This window comes from Hypanus sabinus, chromosome 17, assembly GCF_030144855.1.
Source record: "Hypanus sabinus isolate sHypSab1 chromosome 17, sHypSab1.hap1, whole genome shotgun sequence".
In the NCBI taxonomy this organism is placed as follows: Eukaryota; Metazoa; Chordata; class Chondrichthyes; order Myliobatiformes; family Dasyatidae; genus Hypanus; species Hypanus sabinus.
In genome coordinates, this window is record NC_082722.1 from 82,925,380 (window position 1) to 82,945,427 (window position 20,048).

At 46.7% G+C, this 20,048-nt stretch overlaps 2 protein-coding genes across 2 annotated transcripts in view; one reads left to right on the plus strand and one right to left on the minus strand.

Moving 5' to 3' along the window:
- Window positions 1-1,021, plus strand: part of cebpg (CCAAT enhancer binding protein gamma) — a 94,063-nt gene extending 93,042 nt beyond the window's left edge. The window contains exon 4 of the transcript XR_009516372.1: window positions 958-1,021. The gene's annotated coding sequence lies outside the window, so the exon portion shown is untranslated. The remainder of the gene's footprint in view (window positions 1-957) is intronic.
- Window positions 1,022-9,353: 8,332 nt separating this feature from the next.
- pepd (peptidase D) overlaps window positions 9,354-20,048 on the minus strand; it is a 181,015-nt gene continuing 170,320 nt past the window's right edge. Inside the window, exon 15 of the mRNA XM_059993348.1 lies at window positions 9,354-11,320. Within this exon, the coding sequence (XP_059849331.1) occupies window positions 11,180-11,320 (141 nt within the window). The 3' untranslated portion in view covers window positions 9,354-11,179. The remainder of the gene's footprint in view (window positions 11,321-20,048) is intronic.

Here is a 20,048-nt window from a genome sequence, read left to right on the forward strand (position 1 = left end):
AACAATTCAATAGACATATACAGTAGCTGATAACACACTAACAATTGTACTTTTCATGTCTTTTTTGAACAGATTGCTTAATCATTCACAGTCCAGACTAGAAAAAGTATGTGAACCCTTGTATTGAATAACTGGTAGAATCTCCTTTAGTGGCAATAACCTCCACCAAAAGTTTCTGTAGTTGCTGATCAGACTTGCACAACAGTGAGGAGGAATTTTAGGTGATTTCTCCATACAATTTTTTTTTCAGTTCATTAATATTTTTGAGATATCTTGCCTGTTCAGGTAATGCCACAGCACATTAATTGGGTTAAGGTCTGCACTCTGACTTGGCCATTCTAAAACACCAATTTTCTTTTTAAAGCACTCCGTTGTTGATTTGCTCTTGTGTATTGGTTCATTTTCTTGTTGCATCATCCAAGTTCTATTGAGCTTCAGGTGACAGACCATTGCCCTAAGATTATCCTGTAAAATGTTTTGATATAATTTTGAATTCATTGTTCTCTCGATGATTGCAAGCTGTCCAGGCCCTGAAACAGCAAAGCAGCCCCAAACCATGGTGCTGCTTCCACCATGCTTCACTGTTGGGATGGGATTTTGGTGTTGGTGTGCAGTGCCCCTTTACCTTCAAACATATGCTTTCATTTCTGTCAGGAAGTTCAACTTTTGTATCATCTGTCAACAAAACATTGTCTCAGAAGTGCTGTGGAACATCAAGATGGATTTTTGCAAACTTGAGATGTGCAGCAATGTTTTTCTTTGGGAGAGCAGTGGTTTCCTTTGTGGTGTCCTTCCATGTGCTCCACTCTTGTTCTGTGTTTTTTTTTCTTATAGTGGACACATGAGCAGAGACTTATGCAAGTTCTAGAGATTTCTACAGGTGTTTTACTGTTACCCTTGGGTTCTTTTTCACCTCCTTCGGTATTTAACGTTGTGTTCTTGCTGTGATCTTTGCAGGACACCCACTCCTAGGGAAGAGGAGCAACAGTGCTGAATTTCCTCAATTTGTATAAAACCTTACTGTGGACTGATGAACACTCAGGTCTTTAAAAATGCTTTTGTAGCCTTTTTCAGCTTCATGCATCTCTACAATTCTTATATAATTCTCTGAGATTTGTTTGGATCAAAGTATGGTGCACATAAACAGATCTTTCTTGAGAAGAGCAAGCTCTATCAGTAACCTGACTTTGTGTGTCTCTTTTTATAGGGCAGGGCACCTCTACAACCCACGCCTCCAACCTTATCTCATTGATTGGAACACCTAATTTCAAATAGCTTTTGTAGAAGGCATCCCCCAGAGGTTCACATAGTTTTTTTAAAACTTAGACTGTGATTATTTAAATGATGTACTCAGTATCGACTTACTGCGTGCGCCATGACGCTGAACTCATCTTCTGCCAGCTCCGTCTTCGAGCCTACTTCTTCGGCAAGGACTCTCCCACCCCCACCGATGATCCCTTCTCCCATCTTCAACCCTCCTCTTCGTGGACATCCCACTCTGGTCTTCTGCCTGTTCTGGATCTCTTTATTGCTAACTGCCAACGGGATGTCAACCATCTCGACTTCACCACACTTTGTTCCAATTCCAACCTCACTCCTTCCTAACGCTCTGCTCTCCGCTCCCTCCGCACCAATCCCAACCTCACTATAAAACCCGCTGATAAGAGGGGGCACAGTTGTAGTCTGGTGTACTGACCTCTACCATGCCGAGGCACAGTGACAACTCGCTGATACCTCTTCTTATTTATGCCTTGATCATGACCCCACTAAGGAGCACCAGGCCACTATCTCCCACACCATCACCAACCTTATCAGCTCTGGGGATCTTCCATCCACTGCCACCAACCTCATAGTTCCCACGCCCCGCACTTCCTGTTTTTAGCTCCTACCCAAAATCCACAAACCTGCCTGTCTCAGCTTGCTCCTGCCCCACTGAACTCATTTCTGCATACCTCGACACTGTTTTATCCCCCATTGTTCAATCCCTTCCCACCTATGTTTGTGACCCTTCTCACACTCAGGATTTTTTCAATGATTTTAAGCTCCCTGGCCCCCACCGCCTTACTTTCACCATGGATATCTAGTTCCTATGTACCTCCATCCCCCCCCCTCCAGGAAGGAGGGACCTTTTTGGATTCCAGACCTAACCAGTTCTCCTCTATCACCACTCTCCCCCATCTAGCGGAATTAGTCCTTTGGCTCCTCCCACTTCCTCCAAACTAAAGATGTAGCCATGGGCACCCATATGGGCCCCAGCTATACCTGCTTTTTCGTTGGTTTTGTGGAACAGTCCATGTTCCAAGCCTATACTGGTATCCATTCCCCACTTTTCCTTCAGTATATCGACGACTGCATTGGTGCTGCTTCCTGGACACATGCCGATCTCGTTGACTTCATTAACTTTGCCTCCAACTTTCACCCTGCCCTCAAATTTACTTGGTCCATTTCCAACATCTCTCTCTCCTTTCTTGATCTTTCTGTCTCCGTCACTGGAGACAGCTTATCTACTGATGTCTACTATAAGCCTACGGACTCTCACAGCTACCTGGACTATTCCTCTTCCCACTCTGTCTCTTGCAAAAATGCCATAGGAGAAGGACAAAATCTACAGACAGTGGCAGGAATTGAAGCCAGGTTGTTGGTGCTGTAAAGTGTTGCATATCCCTCTCCTTTGTTCTGCAATTATTTCCTTAATTAATACTGATGCACCCACATTTCTAAGAGCACACCCACTACTGACCCTTTCCACCTTCTAATGGTTTTGGATTCTGTTCACAGCTCCTTCTGCTGCTCTTGCACTCTCCAAGCTCACTCTCTCGGCTCCCACCCTTTAACTCCTGGGTTTTTATAGTTGCTACTGTTAATATGTATGTTTTGTAACTACTGTGGGTTTGTATTAAATGTTTCGCCAGCGTAAACAAGGTGAACATCCGCTGAGGAGGCAGGAACCAGGAGTTCAGGTCACACAGTAGAGCAGCTGTAATATTACTAATTTGGAGCTGCAGAGAGGGTTCTCCCAATCTCAATTTATTCAGCTGTAGAGTTGCAAAGATTCTCTGAGGAACAGAATGCCCTTCATTTTCAAACAGGAGAATTATCTGAATCTCTGTGATGGGGGGGGGGGGGTCAGGTTCAGAGTTCGCTCTGATAGACTCCAACTGTAACAGGGCGGTTCTCCTCAGACCAGGTGAAAGGATTAATTTTCCCCTGTAATAAAAGGAGAAGAAAATTCCTCCTTTTTCCGGCGGCTCAATCAAATTGAGAATGAGAGAAGAGGTGACTTGCATGTTGAGGACAGAGATTTAAAAAGCATTCAAAGGTTTTCGGTGTTTCTCTGGTGGTTCGAATTGTGATTCGGTAGGAAGGGCAAATAAAATTAAGGCAGAGTCAAGTGGAGTGGCCACTGTTGGAGAACAGGTTTGGGTAAGTATCTGGTAAGTTATTTCTTCTTCATTGGCAAGTGCATAATGAGAGCAGTGAGAATGGCTCCAGGGGCTGTGTTGTTTTTGTAAGAATTCTGGGTGACCTCCAGCCTTCTGGATAATGACATCTGCACCAGGTGCACTGAGATTACCTTCACCACATCTGGGGCAACTGAGCAGCTACAAGGAATTGTAGGAGGCAAGTACCCGGGTAACCATGAGGAGAGGGAAAGGAAATGGACAGCCAGTGCGCAGTACTCCTGTGGTCATTCCCCTCAATAATAAGGATACCACTTTGGATACTTTTGAGGAGAATAACCTAGCATGGGAAGAAGAGGACTACGGTGGTGATAGGAGATCTGAGTTAGAGGAGTAGGCACGAGATACTGTGGACATGATAGAGGCACCCAGAAGCTTCTGCTTTAAAATGGCACTGGTGAAGCATGGTGAAGACTTGCTGGCAGCAAACTATTAACTGCTTTATTAATCACACTTTTTCTCAGAATCAATCACTGCAAGAAATAACATGTAACTTCCCTTTTGAAGCTGAGCTTTTCAGACAATTGTACAAGCACGCATGTTTAGCCACTGCTGGAGCAGACCTGGAGGCAATTCAAATTGGCAGAACAGAGCGGCAGGGCCCAGACTTAAGACCATAATATATAGGAGCAGAATTAGGCCATTTGGTCCATTGAGTCTGCTCCTCCATTTCATCACAACTGACCTAATTTTCCTCTCAGTCCTTATCTCTTGTCTTCTCCCTGTATCCCTTCATACCCTGAACAATCTATCAATCTCTGCATCAAATATATATAAATACTTAGCCTATACCGCTGTTCAGCTAATTTAAGTGCCTCGCCAGATTGGAAAGGTCAGGTACAGGCCACATCGAGTCAGTGGGGCCCAGGCCCCTGAGCATATTGAAGCAGCAGTGCCTGGAATCAAGAGTGAGAAACGACCTGAGGCTTGGCCAATTTGAGCTCCGGGCCAGGATATAGACTGGAGGCAAGGGATGGACTGGTGTTCTGCTCACTGTTGTGCGATGTTTCCTCGTCTCTGCACTGTGGCTTGCAACTAATGGGCTCCTGGACTGGCTGTGACTATGGACTTACTGATGTGAATTTCAGTTGGGTTCTGTTGGGTTTTTGTTCTGTGGCTCCCTGTAAAGAGACAAAGCTCAAGGTTGTATACAGTGTACATTGATAATAAATGTTAATTATCTATATATAGAATAAATTTGAACTTTGTATGTTGCTTCCTAGATACTAGGGTCAGGGATGTCTCAAATCAGGTCCACGACATTCTAAAGGGGGGGGGGGGGTGGTGAGCAGCCAGATGTTATGCCACATATTGGCACCAATGATGTGGGTAGGAAAAAGGAGTAGGTCCTGAAGAATGAATTTAGGGAGTTCAGTAGAAAGCTGAAAAACATAATCTGCAGGGTTGTAATCTTTGGAATGCTGCTTGTGCCATGTGTCAGTGAGGTTAAGAATAGGATGGTTTAGCAGATGAATGTGTGACTGAGGAACTGGTGTATGGGGCTGGGCTTCAGATTTATGAACATTTGGAGAGGTATAATATGATTAGGAATAGTCAGCATAGCTTTGTCAAGGGCAGGTTGTGCCTTATGAGTCTGATTGAATTTTTTGAGGATGTGACTAAACACATTGATGAAGGAAGAGCAGTAGATGTAGTGTATATGGATTTCATCAAGGCGTTTAATAAGGTACCCCATGCAAGGCTTATTGAGAAAGTAAGGAGGAATGGGATCCAAGGGGATATTGCTTTGTGGATCCAGAACTGGCTTACCCACAGAAAGCAAAGAGTGGTTGTAGACGGATCATATTCTGCATGGAGGTCGGTCACCAGTGGAGTGCCTCAGGGATCTGTTCTGGGACCCTTACTCTTAGTGATTTTTATAAATGACCTGGATGAGGATGTGGAGGGATGGGTTAGTAATTTTGCTGATGATAAAAAAGTTGGAGGTGTTGTGGACAATGTGGAGGGATGTCAAGAGGTTACAGAGGGACATTGATAGGATGCAAAACTGGGCCGAGAAGTGGCAGATGGAGTTCAGCCCAGATAAGTGTTAAGTGGTTCATTTTGGTAGGTCAAATATGATGGCATATTATAGTATTAATAGTTAAGACTTAGCAGTGTGGAGGATCAGAGGGATCTTGGGGTCTGAGTCTATAGGACACTCAAAGCAGTTGTGCAGGTTGATTCAGTGGTTAAGAAGGCATATGGTATATCAGCCTTCATCAATCATGGAATTGAATTTAGGAGCTGATAGGTAATGTTACAGCTATATAGAACCCTGGTCAGACCCCACTTGAGTACTGTGCTCAGTTCTAGTTGCCTCACTGTGAAGAATGTGGAAGCCATAAAAAGGGTGCAGAGGAAATTTACAAGTATGTTGCCTGGACTGGGGATCATGCCTTATTAGAATAGGTTGAGTGAACTCAGCCTTTTCTCCTTGGAGCGATGGAGGATGAGAGGTGACCTGATAGAGGTCTATAAGATGATGATAGGCATTGATCATGTGGATAGTCAGAGGCTTTTTTCCAGGGCTGAAATGGTTGCCACAAGAGAACACAGGTTTAAGGAGCTGGGGAGCAGGTACAGAGGAGATGTCAGGAGTAAGTTTTTTACTCAAAGTGGTGAGTGCGTGGAATGGGCTGCCGGCAATGGTGGTGAAGGTGGATACAATAGGGTGTTGTAAGAGACTTTTGGATAGGAAATTTCTAAGGTAGGGACTTTGTGGACTGAAGGGCCTGTATTGTGCTGTAGGCTTTCTATGTTTCTAATCAGTAATCTTCAACCTCTGCCTTAAATATACACAAAGACATGGCCTCCTGTGGCAAAGAATTCCACAGATTCACCACTCTCTGGCTAAAGAGCTTCCTTACCTCTGTCCTAAAAAGACACTCATCTATTATGAGGCTGTGTCTTCTGGTCTTAGGCTCTCCAACCCCAGAGAACATCCTCTCCACATCTACCATATCGAGAACTTTTGCCATCTGATAGGTTTCCATGAGGTCACCCCTCATTCCTTTGAATTCCAATGAATACAGGCCTAGAGCCATCACTTGTCAGAAGACAAGCCATTCAATCCTGGAATAATTTTCCCAAACTTCCTTTGAACCCTCTCCAGTTTCAGCATATCCTTTCTAAGATAAAGGCCCAAAACTGCTCTCAATACTCCAAGTGAGACCTCAGCAGTGCTTTATCAAGTCTCAACAATACATCCTCTTGTATTTCTAGTTGTCTTGAAACGATTGCTCACATCACATTTGCCTTCCTCACCAGACTCAACCTGCAAATTAATCTTTAGTGAATACTGCACAAGTCCTCCCAAGTCCCTTTGTGCCTCAGATTTTTGTATTTTCTCTCCATTTAGAAAATAGTATCCTGACAGTGTATTCCATCTGCCACTTCTTTGCCCATTCTTCTAACCTAAGTCCTTCTATAGTCTCCCTACTTCCTTAAAACTACCTGCCCCTCCACCAAACTTCATATTGTCTGACAACTTTGCAGCAGTCACCAATTCCGTCATCCAAATCATTGACACATAATTTAAAAAAGAATCAGTCACACCACAACTCACCCCAGCCTCTTTATTCCCACTCTTTGCCTCCTGCCAATCAGCCACTTCCTTATCCATGCTAGAATCTTCCCCGTAATAACATGGGCTCGCAGCTTGTTAAGCAACCTGCCCTGTGGCATCTTGTCAAAAGCTTTATGAAAATCCAAGTACACAACATCAACTGATTATCCCTTGTCTATCCTGCTTGTTACTTCTTCAAAGAATTCCAACAGATTTGTCAGGAAACATTTTCTCTTGAGGAAACAATGCTGATTAAAGGCAAGATGACTCAACTGTGGCTATCAAGAGAAGTAAAAGCCAAAGGCAGCAAATATTAGTTGGAAGTTAGAAGATTGGGAAGCTTTTAAGAGGCAACTGAAAAAGCCAGGAGAAGAAAGATGAAATATGAAGGTAAGCTTGCCAGTAATATCCATACTTATCACTCTGGTTCCTGTCCCCTACTAAATTAGTTTTAATTCTCCCCAACAGTTCTAGCAAGCCTGCCCACAAAGATGTTGGTCCAAACGCTTCTTTCAGATATATTAAGTGCAAAAGAGAGGCAAGAGTGGATATTGGACCACTGGAAAATGACTGATGAGAAAGTAATGGAGGGGACAATGAAATGGCGGATGAACTTACTGAGTATTCACTGTGGAAGATACTAACAGCATGCCAGAATTTCAAGAGTGTCAAGGCACAGCAGTAAATGCAGTTGTATTACTAGGAAGATGCATGGGAAGCTGAAAGGTCTGAAGTCACCTGGTGCAGCTGGACTGCACCCCAGGGTTCTGAAAAGATTATGTATCTTTCAATAACCACTTGATTCTGGAAGACTCGAACATTGCAAATGTCACTCCACTCTTCAAGGAGGAAGAAAAAAGGAAATCGAAGGAAGGAAATTGTAGGGCAGTTAGTCTTAGCGTAGTGGTTGGGAAGATGTTGGAGTTGATTGCTAAGGATGACTTCTTAGGTAACCGAGGCACATGATATAATAGGCTGTAGTCAGCATGGTTTTATTAAGAGAAGATCTTGTCTGACACATCTGTTGGATTTCTTTGAGGCAATAACAAACAGGATAGAGAAAGGAGAATTGGTTGATGTTAAGTACTTGGATTTTCAGAAGGCCCTTGGCAAGGTGCCACTCATGAGGCTGCTTAAAATGGTATTTCAGGAAAGATACTAGCATGGATGGAGCACTGGCTGATAGGCAGGAGGCAAGGAGTGGGAATAAAGGGAACCTTTTATTGTTTGCCAGTATTATGCAGGGGTCAATGTTGGGTCCCTGACATTCTTCATGTGTCAAACCTGGAATCATTTTTGTGAACCTCTTCCCCTCTTACGTAGCCCATTTTTCTATCATCTGTATGCCTCTCAGAATTTTCATAAATGCCCCTACTGTATCTGCCTTTCATCACCTTTTGCTCCATGTTCCACACATGCACAACTCTGTGTTAAAAAACAACTAGCTCTGAAAACCCTCCAGAACTTCCCTTCAATCAACTTAAAAGTTATAGCCTCTGGTATTAGCCATTTCCCTCATGAGAAGGCGTATGGTGTATTGGCCTTCATCAATCGTGGAATTGAATTTAGGAGCCGAGAGGTAATATTACAGCTATATAGGACCCTGGTCAGACCCCACTTGGAGTACTGTGCTCAGTTTTCGTTGCTTCACTACAGGAAGGATGTGGAAACCATAGAAAGGGTGCAGAGGAGATTTACAAGGATGTTGCCTGGATTGGGGAGCATGCCTTATGAGAATAGGTTGAGTGAACTCGGCCTTTTCTCCTTGGAGTGACGGAGGATGAGAAGTGACCTGATAGAGGTGTATAAGATGATGAGAGGCATTGATCGTGTGGATAAGTCAGAGGCTTTTTCTCAGGGCTGAAATGGTTGCCACAAGAGGAAACAGGTTTAAGGTGTTGGGGAGTGGTACAGAGGAGATGTCAGGAGTAAGTTTTTTTACTCAGAGTGGTGAGTGTAAACAGAGCTTAGTAAAATATAGGGCTATAGGTAAGCCTAGTAATTTCTAAGGTAGGGACATGTTGGGCACAACTTTGTGGGCTGAAGGGCCTGTATTGTGCTGAAGGTTTTCTATGTTTCTAGCTATCCATTTGACCTAAGCCTGGTACCATCTTGTCCAGGGCCTCTCCATACCAGCTGGTAATGTGGCCAGTGGATCACCCCGACTGCTGGGAAGACAGTACCACCCCCTTACCCGTTCTGCCCTGGAAGTGGGCATGTGCTTTCCTTCCTATACCTCACCCCTCACAGGTTTCCGGGAATTTGCAGATCCACCCTCTTCCCCCCCCCCTCCCCCACCAGACAGACAGACCCAACAAACTCCATGCAAGAATTGTGGCTACTTTATTTGTAAAATTATAAAAATCAAGAGGAATGTGAAGTGATCGGCATCACTTCCATGTCTTCCTTGACGGCAGGCTAAAGGAGATGTAGGAACATTCATAGACCCAACACAGATCCTGGGCTCAGACATTCACTCTTCACTTTTCTGGCCCTTTGAGCAGATGGGGTTCGTCAGAACTGCTTGGCAAATCATTGAGAAGAGAAACTCTGATCTCAAACCTCTGCTGCCTTGCGGCTATACCCACTCACGGAGAAGGTTTTCGGAGTAAACTCTGAGGAAAAGTCTGGAACTGGAGCCTATAAAGCAGTTCAATGCTGACTGGCAACTCCTGCGATGGTGCTGGTGCCAGACTCTATCAGTCTCTGCCGTTCCTTTGAATTCTTCAGCTGAGTGGGCAACGGCTTGCTCCCCATATCGTATTGCTCTTGCTTGTGTATTACAGCATCCACGGTCAATCCTGACCAACAAGGGGCCTTGTCTCTGGCCCATTCCCCAGTGCATAGCAAGGGGAAAAGAGGAGGAGACTTCACCCCAGGGAAGGGGATATCAGTCCCCATGTGGCAGACAAAGACAGAATTTCCAGTCCCAAGAAGACAATGATTGAAGGCAGTTACTAGTCCCACTCTCCACCCGGCACTCTGAAGAACAGGAGGTAGAGGGATTGACCAATACAGGCTAGAGGTGTTTGTGTGGTGGAGAGGGAATATGTGTTTGTCAGTGAGAAGAAGTCTATTCTGCTTTCATGTTTTTAATGTGTATGTTGAGGTTCATAAGGTAGCCAGGAAGGCCAATGGATTTCAGAGAGCAAGAAAAGGACATGAGAAGGCCTGGTGAGTACCATTAAAGAAAACCTCAAGGCATTGTACACATATGTGAAGAAAAGGAGGATGGGACTGATCAGGAATAAAAGAGGAAACATGCCTGGAGTCGAAGGAGGTAGGTGAGTTCTCATTGAATACTTTGCTTCAGTGAGAATGTTTGAGGACAGGGTAAAACAGGCTGATATGATTGAACATGTCAACATGCTGGAATTTCTGAAAAGCATTAGGATAGATATGTCCCCAGTGATATACCCCAAGTTATTTTGGGAAGTGAGGGAAGAGATGTTGTGTCTTTGGCAATGATCTATCTTTGTGTCCTCACTGGCTACATGAGTAGTACCAGATTGGAGGCCGGCAAATGGTATTCCTTTGTTCAAGAAACGTAATCTTGGGAATTACAATTAGTGGGCAAACCATTGGAGAAAATTCTTGCAGACAGGATTTACAAGTATTGTAAAGAAGCATATTGTGGAGAAGCATGGTCTGATTAGGAATAATCAACATCGCTTTGTGACGGGCAGGTTGTGCCTCACGAGCCTGATTGAATTCTTTGAGGATGTGGCAAAATCAAATTCATGAAGGTTTGCATATGTCACAAGGGTGATGTTATGGACAATGGAGGTTACAACAGGCTGTCATAGGGGCAGATACATTAGAGGCATTTATGAGAGTCTTGGGCACATGGATGATAGAAAAATGGAGGGCTATGTGGGAGTGAAGGGTTAGATTGATCTTGGACGTGGTTAAGCTTTAGGGGCTGAAGGGCCTGTACTGTTCTATGTTATACATTCTGTGTTTGTTGCTGTGTCTGACAACCGCAGTCTGTTGGGTCTAGGTCCATCCACTTATTTGTATAGATTTACGAGCAAAAAGCTTGATTGGAATCTTAGATCCTGATCACAGAACAATCCAGATACAAGGGAAGGCAAGGCTAGGTTTAGACTGGATGCAAGGTAAGGTGGGACAGTGGCCCCATGGTTATCCCTCAGGCAGTCTGCTGGCTGAACTGCTTGGTGGGGCCAGATCCCTGGGCCATGAAGGCCTCAATCTCCTCGACGGTGCGGGGGACACAGGTCAGCAACTCCATCCCTGTGGGGGTCACTGCTACATCATCTTCAATGCGCACCTGAGGGGGGGGGGGGAAGATAAGACAGGTGAGGTCAGTGACAGTGCAATGAGATATTTCCTCAGTGCCCCTCATTCCCCACCCTTTGAACTTGCACTTTATTCATGTACAAAAGCCATACAAGGTTAGGGGTTACACTACAGTAAGTGAATAAAAATTAAAATACAGTTAATGCATTCATTTTCTTTGGGGGGGGGCGGCACCACATCCAGAAACCCCCCACTGTACCCATGCTTCCCTCCCCACCCACTAGGTGCACTAGGTGCAAGTGCAGCCAGAAATTGAGGAGCAGCTCCTTCAGATATTCAAACCTATCGCACTCCACGTAGACGTGGTACGCTGGAAGGATGGGTGGACGAGGTATTGGTGAAGCTGTTCAGGAATCTATTACATGGTTCTGCCCTGAACAATACCCTCCCCCCGGTTCCCAATGTACAGGGGGAAACCCTGCACAGAGGGGCTTCCACTGGGGGTCTCTCTCACTGCCTGATGGTAAGGCAGACCCCCGCGGTGTGTCCAGACAAGGGCAAAGTGTGCAGGAACAGCCCGCACAGGACCCGTTTCGGCACGTCATGGAATGACATGGTGGGTATCTCTGTGGGGCGACTCGCGTTGTGTGGGACCAGCTCCCGAAGGAGGTCCCACGAGCACCTCCGGCAGAGCAGGGGTCTCTACATCCCTGAACCACCTCTGGCCGAAGCACTGCTCCCTGCAGGCACTGGAGGACTCCGACTGCAGGAGACCTTATTTCAGATCTACAGTCGCTCCCAGGAAAAATCTGGCAACTCTCACATATGGCATGGCTGATGCTCGCTATTTGGAGTTGCATAGCCTCCTAAAGGCAATTCTCCTGGTGAAAAAAGAGTGTCACCCCCACCTCGGAGGGTGCTCAGTCTACATCTATCTCTGCAGGGTCTGCAAGTGGAGAGCTGCCCACTGCACACCACTGACTGACCCTGCTCTGTAATCAAAAGACCCAGGACCACAGAAGAAACCCAATGTCTGCTGTTGCCCCAGAAGTCCACCAACTTCCTCTGTCCTGGAGACAAATACAATGGGTGGGACTACAGTGACCAGGCATGGTGGCTACCAGCTGGTTGATGAGCAACATCCTGCCCGGTAGGAGATGACACAGAGTAGACGTTCGACTCGAAGTCCCGCAAGTTTGCCGGCCAAATCCCCACACTGGAACCTAGGCAGATCTCCAGATAGAGGAGATGGCTGAGAAGACCCATTGCCGGACTCATGGTCGGTGATCATGAGGTCATTGTTGGTGGAAGCAGAAAGGACTACCTTCAACTCTGGCTTGTGCAGAACCAGACCTGATGACTGCTTTCAAAGACGCAAAGTAAGCACTCTACATACAGTGGCATGCAAAAGTTTGGGCACCCCTGGTCAAAGTTTCTGTTACAGTGAATAGTTATGTGAGTAGATGAACTGATCTCCAAAAGTCATCAAGTTAAAGATGAAACATTCTTTTCAACATTTTAAGCAACATTAGTGTATTATTTTTGTTTTGTACAATTTTAAAGTGCAAAAAGGAAAGGAACACCATGCAAAAGTTTGGGCACCCCAAGAGATTTGAGCTCTCATAACTTTTACCAAGGTCTCAGACCTTAATTAGCTTGTTAGGGCTATGGATTGTCCACAACCATCGTTAGGAACTGCCAGGTGATGCAAATTTCAAAGCTTTATAAATACCCTGACTCCTCAAACCTTGTCCCAACAATCAGCGGCCATGGGCTCCTCTAAGCAGCTGCCTAGCACCCTGAAAATTAAAATAAATGATGCCCACAAAGCAGGAGAAGGCTATAAGAAGATAGCAAAGCGTTTTCAAGTAGCCGTTTCCTCGGTTCGTAATGTAATTAAGAAATGGCAGTTAAACTTTCTGAGAGAACTGCTCGTAGGATTGCTAGGAAAGCAAATCAAAACCCCCCGTATGACTGCAGAAGACCTTCAGGAAGATTCAGCAGACTCTGGAGTGGTGGTGCACTGTTCTACTGTGCAGCGACACCTGCACAAATATGACCTTCATACAAGAGTCATCAGAAGAAAACCATTCCTGCGTCCTGACCACAAAATTCAGCGTCAGAAGTTTGCAAAGGAACATCTAAACAAGCCTGATGCATTTTGGAAACAAGTCCTGTGGATTGAAGAAGTTTAAATAGAACTTTTTGGCCACAATGAGCAAAGGTATATTTGGAGAAAAAAGGGTGCAGAATTTCTTGAAAAGAACACCTCTCCAACTGTTAAGCACGGGGGTGGATCGATCATGCTTTGGGCTTGTGTTAGAGCCAGTGGCACGGGGAACATTTCACTGGTAGAGGGAAGAATGAATTCAATTAAATACCAGCAAATTCTGGAAGCAAACATCACACCATCTGTAAAAAAGCTGAAGATGAAAAGAGGATGGCTTCTATAACAGCATAATGATCCCAAACACACCTCAAAATCCACACTAGACTACCTCAAGAGGCACAAGCTGAAGGTTTTGCCATGGCCCTTACAGTCCCCCGACCCAAACATCATCGAAAATCTGTGGACAGACCTCAAGAGAGTAGTACATGCAAGACAGCCACAGAATCTCACAGAACTGGAAGCCTTTTGCAAGGAAGAATGGGTGAAAATCCCACAAACAAGAATTGAAAGACTCTTAGCTGGCTACAGAAAGTGTTTACAAGCTATGATACTTGCCAAAGGGGGTGTTGCTAAGTACTGACCATGCAGGGTGCCCAAACTTTTGCTTAAGGCCCTTTTCCTTTTCTGTTATTTTGAAACAGTAAAAGATGGAAATAAAAAAAAGTAATCTTGCTTATAATATTAAAGAAATGTATCATCTTTAACTTTGTCTTTTGGTAATCAGGTCATCTTTTACTCGCTTAGCTATTCACAGTAACAAATTTTGACCAGGGGTGCCCAAACTTTTGCATGCCACTGTAGAGAGAGTACAGTTGCACCGACATTGGGCAGCCCCGATGAATCCCCTTCCCAAAAGGGCACCAGCAAGGATCCATCGACCTTTGTCAGGCACTCTGGCAGCGTACAACAGACTGACACAGGCAACAAAATTCGCTCTAAGTCCAAATACATGCAGACTCCCAAGGAGGTAGCCATGATTTACGCTATCAAGCACCCTCTCCTGATCGAGAGAGAGGGCAACTGACAGATTAGCCTCGTGGAACTGATGCATTAGGGCCTGGACAAGGTGGACATTGGTCTGAATGGACCAGCCCCAACTGGGTAGGACTGGTCTGGGTGGATCATTTGGGATAGCACAGAACTCAGGCGACTGGCAAAGATCTTATTGCTGCCCAGTGTCTTGAATATTTCTCTTCAGCAGCAGGACCATGTCTGCCCTGCGCCAAGAGAGGGACATCTCATCTGCAGCCAGGCTTTTGCCCAGAACCCTGATATAGTCTAACCAAACATGACCCAGAAGTCAACCCATCCAACCCCGGGGACTTGCCTCTCCGTAGCTGGTTAAGGGAACTGGTCAGCTCCATCAGCCTCAGGGCTGACCTATGCAGATCCTTCCACAGCACTCCCAGTGGCTTCTCACTTGATGGATCTAGCGAGAACAGGGTCGCATAAAATGAACGAACTACATGAATAATTCTCACCGGACAGCCATTGTCTGCCAGCAGCTCCACATGTTGCCTGCACATGCCCCTCCATATCTTGAGAGAGTAAAAGAAGGGTGAAGCAGAGTCTAGATCTTGGAACAGCTGGATCCTAGACATCCCAAGAGCACCTTGGGTCCCCTCAAGCTGCAGGTCCCTCAGCACTTTCTTCTTGCCCCGGTACTTCTGCCAAAGGAACAGACTCCCCGTGTGGGGTTGGTGGAGATTGCAGGCTGAGCAGCTCTTTCTCAAGCTACAACACACACAAAATGCTGGTGGAACACAGCAGGCCAGGCAGCATCTATAGGGAGAAGCGCTGTCGACGTAGACAGAGGAGAGTGGTGGTAGAGGGGAATTGACTCCCCGTGTGGGGTTAGTGGAATTGCAGGTTGAGCAGCTCTTTCTGAAGCTGTTAGATCTGGGACACCCACTTCTTGTTCGATCTTTGTGTATATTGCTTGCATAAGAGTCTGACGCAACCATTGCCCACATCCCACAGAGGGAAACCCCTCTGTTCTTCCCTCCAAGCTACCCAGGCCATCCTCCAGCAAACAGTTGTTACTTGGCAGAGCCCAGCTGTGTAGGCAGTGTGTTAAGCTCCGCTCACACCAGATGGTGGTCCGAGTACGACACTGGCTGCTTGGAATCTGCCAATATGTGAGAGACGAGTGTCCTGCAAATGTACAGTCAGTTGAGTTGAGAACCTCCTCCTCTTGACATCCTGGAGAATGCACAGAGGCTGTGCCAGACGTCCACCAAATCAAATGGTCCAACCAATTCCCTCAACAGCCGCACTAATGCTTGATTGCTCTCCGAGGACCAGAGTGATCTTCGTGAGTGTAAAATTGAAATCAGCACCCCCACCACCCCCGCCAAGGACAACGCACTTGCCTCTGTCAAAGGAGTCCAACAGCACAGCTATCTCACAAAACAAGCGGACCAGATTTGAACATAGAACAGAGACATCTATAGTACATTACAGGCCCTTCAGCCCATTATGATGTGCTGACCATGTAACCTACTCCAGAAACTGCCTAGAATTTCCCTACCGCATAGCCCTCTACTTTTCTAAGCTCCATGTACCTATCTAAGAGTCTCTTAAAAGACCCTATTATATCTGCCTCTACCACTGTTGCTGGCAGTGCATTCCACACACCTGTCTGAAAAATCTACCACTGACACCCCCTCAGTACCTATTTCCAAGCACCTTAAAACGATGCCCTCTCGTGTTAGCCATTTTGGCCCTGGGAAAAAGCCTCTGGCTATCCACACGATCAATGCCTCTCATCATCTTGTACACCTCTCTCAGGTCACCTCTCATCCTCTGTCGCTCCCAGGAGAAAAGGCTGAATTCACTCAACCTATTCTCATATGGCACATTCTCCAATCCAGGCAACATCCTTGTCAATCTCCTCTGTACTCTCTCTATAGTATCCACATCCTTCCTGTAACAAAGTGACCAAAACTGAACACTGTACTCCAAGTGGGGTCCAACTAAGGTCTTATATAGGTGTAACATTACCTCACAGCTCTTGAATTCAATCCCATGGTTGATGAAGGTCAATTCACCATATGCTTTCTTAACTACACAGTCAACCTGAGCAGCAGCTTTGAGTGACCTATGGACACAAACCCAAAGATCTTGCTGATCCTCCACACTGCCAAGAGTGTAACCATTAATATTATATTCTATCTTCAAATTTGACCTACCGAAATGAACCACTTCACACTATCTGGGTTGAACTGCATCTGCAAGTTCTCAGCCCCGTTCTGCATTGTGTACGTTTGGAGGCATACACATTAACTAAGTGTAATGGTATCCCATCCAAGCACACTCTGAGATGTAGCAGGTGGCCTGGCTCAAGTGTGTTTATCTTCAGTATCTCCAGCTGGAAGTCTGGGCCCAACAATATCACCACCCTGCTCGAACTGGAGCTGAGCTGACTCATGTAGACCCTTCCATGTCAACCCAGTAGCCAAGTGGGTTCATCTGAAACTGGAAGCTCGCCCTGTATCTCTGTTCCCTGAGGACCGAGAGATGCTGGAACCTGTGGCAAGACTCCCTGCCGCTATTGACATTAATATTTGCTACTGTGCCCCTCCTGATTGTGCTACAACTTCATGCCAACGCCTGGCTAGTGGGAGCTGGCCTCCTTGCCCTGTGACTGTGCACTGCAAACAGGGCTTTCAAGAACTCCCTGGAATAGTGTCACTCCCTCCTGACCACCTCTGAATCAGCGGTTAATTGGGCTTTATGTTGTCTGCCTCAGGAGTCAGCTCTTCTGCCATCTCTGCTTCACGAGTCCTCCTCATCCTCAGTGTCCCGTTTGCACACGCACACCCCACTACTGGAAGCAGCCTCGTCGAGTGGCCCCACCATGGACGTGACACCAGTCTCAGAACCAATGCCGGGTGGAGGCCCGCACCCCCAGATCATCAACGCCACCAACAGCCTGTTCCTGGCGTGGAACAGGGCTGGTCCCCTTACTGGCTGACACTGCTCTCTACATCAGCCCCCTCAGAGTCTGAAAGAAGGGTTGAAGCCACCTTGGCCTCACAGATGACCTTGGTCATCCACCCCTGGGTTATACACGACCTCTCCACTTATTGACCCACTGCTCCTTCGGGGAGGACGGTGACCTAGGAGAACGCCAGATCCCAACGGACTCCAGAAGGGAACTTTGCCTCAGGCATGCAGATAATTTTCACACTTACCTTTAGATTCAGAGGATGCATGGGGGGTGGGGGTGGGGAAGGTCCATTCTGGAGGAACTGTCGGTCCTCTGCTCCACATCCTCCATCGCTGCTGCTACAGGCACATGCTGAGCCACTACAGTATGGGACTAAGGGAAGGCCTCACTCTTGGCCTTCCTGATCATTACTTCTACCTACCCCTCCTCACTACCCATGCCGCACTTGCCCTTGCTACCCTCCACCACAGGGTCGGGCGGGCTGGGGGGTGAGCCATGGTGGAGGTAGGGGCCTGGCATTCAGGGCAATTCTTATGAATATGCCCCGACTCCTCGCAGACATGGCATCTCAGCCTAGCGAACCCAGTAATGCTCCCCTCCAGGCCGCACACGAAAGTACCCCTCAGCACCCACCAGCCATTCCAGCTCCACGAGTACCTCTCGATAAGGGCATACAAAGCAATCTCAGCCTGGCTTGAGTCATAATATATGGGTGACTGCAACCCCCAAAGGAAGCTGCTGAGGGAGGAGGTCTACCTCGTGGAGAAGGTGCACATCATGTAGTGTCACCTTCTCCACAGGACCTGTTGATGGCCCTATTGGGTCTGGGGACACCTCTCCAGCAGACTGTCGGCAGAAAAGGGACTTTTACCGATCCCAATAATGCCCTTACCTCCAGCCACAGACGCAGCCATAATAACTAACATAACTTAGCACTTATAGGGGTGCAGTAATGTCGCACTGCACTGCATTTTTCATTCTGAAGGAGTTCTTTCACCAGAAACTAGGACCTGTCACTTTGTAGCTGTAGCCAGTCACGTTAAAGCCCCACACAGCCAGAAATCAAAAAGAACTCAGTCACAACACTCATCAGTTTATCGAAGAGCAGTCCTGAGGAGAGAACAAGTATCCTCCAGATGGGGATAGTAGTCTCCTCAGGCAGGGAAGTCTGAGTGATGAAACTCCAGCACTGGCCCTCCCAGTGCGCAGTTAGACTGCTCCAATATTTCTCCACCCGACCAAGGATTCTCCACAAAACTCGTTACACTGTCAACCTGGGCCGAGTACTCCAGGTGGGAGAGGAGAAATCTGTCCCTGTTCTCACTAAAAGAACCTTAGCAAGCTGCCAGCCACTGTTGCTGCCATGGCCTGGGCACAAGCTCAACAAAACAGCCTTCCTCCCAGAAGAAAACAGCTGCAAACCTCTGACAAAGATCAAACACCTCTCCTACCTTCCTCCGTCCTCGTCACCCTGGTTTTTAACCTCTCCTCTTGCCCCCGCCCCACCAGCTCTGAGACATGTGGACAGGGGAGTGTTTTCTGCATGGCTCATGAACTGTGTGCAAGACAAGCTTTTCATTCTGTCTTTATTAGCTTTATCTATCATGTTACCCAAGGCCACAAGATCAGGGTGGGGTGGGGGCAGAAACTCAAGGAGTGAGGCAGTGTGGCCTGGAGTAGAGTGTGCACCAGCCTCGGGCGACTGTATGTGCAGGAAGCTGATGTGTGTGGGGGTGGGGATGACACTTGTGTCACACCTGATGTTGACCAGGTGGCTTCAGCAGGGATGGGGGAGACCATGCAGATTTAATGTGAGAAACTGGAATTGTTGGTTATTGTCACCGGGTGCCACACCGCGTAGTGGTTAGTGTAATACTATTGTAGCTCTCAGCTTGAACCTGTATGCTTTAAGATTGGGGTTCGGTTCCTGCCTGTGTCTGTTCGACATGGGTTTAAACATTCCTCTACTGTGCGTGTGGGTTTCCTCCCACAGTCCAAATGTACATTATCGAGACATATAGTGAAATACATCGTTTGCATCAAAGACCACCGTGGTGAGAGTCCAAGGATGTGCTGGGGGCAGCCTGTGTGTGCCACCACACCTCCGGTGCCTACGGTGGGGGGGGGGGGGGGGTGGAAACCTTCCATGTGCATCCAGGATAGCTTTCTTCAGTGACCAAACCCTGCAGAATGAAGCTGGGCAAACCGATGAAATGCTGAGGCTTTGTAAAGCACTGGTGAGGCCTCACTTGGAGTACTTCCAGCAGTTTTGGACCCCTTATTTAAAGAAAGGATCTGCTGACATTGGAGAGGTTCACGAGACTGATTCTGGGAATGAAAGGTTTCGCATATGAGGAACGATTGAAGGCTCTGGGCCTATACTCACTGGAATTTAGAATAGGGTGGAGATCTCATTGAAACCTGTTGAAAGGCCTAAACAGAGCAGGTGTGGAGAGAATGTTTCCTATGGGCAGGGCGGGGGGCAGCTTAGGACCAAAGGGCACAGCCTCGGGACAAAGAGTCATCCATTTAGAATGGAGATCAGCTGGAACTTCTTTATCCGGAGAATGGTGAATCTGTGTAATTTAAGGCAGAGGTTGATAGGTTCTTGATTGGTCACAGTGTGAAAGGTTAAGG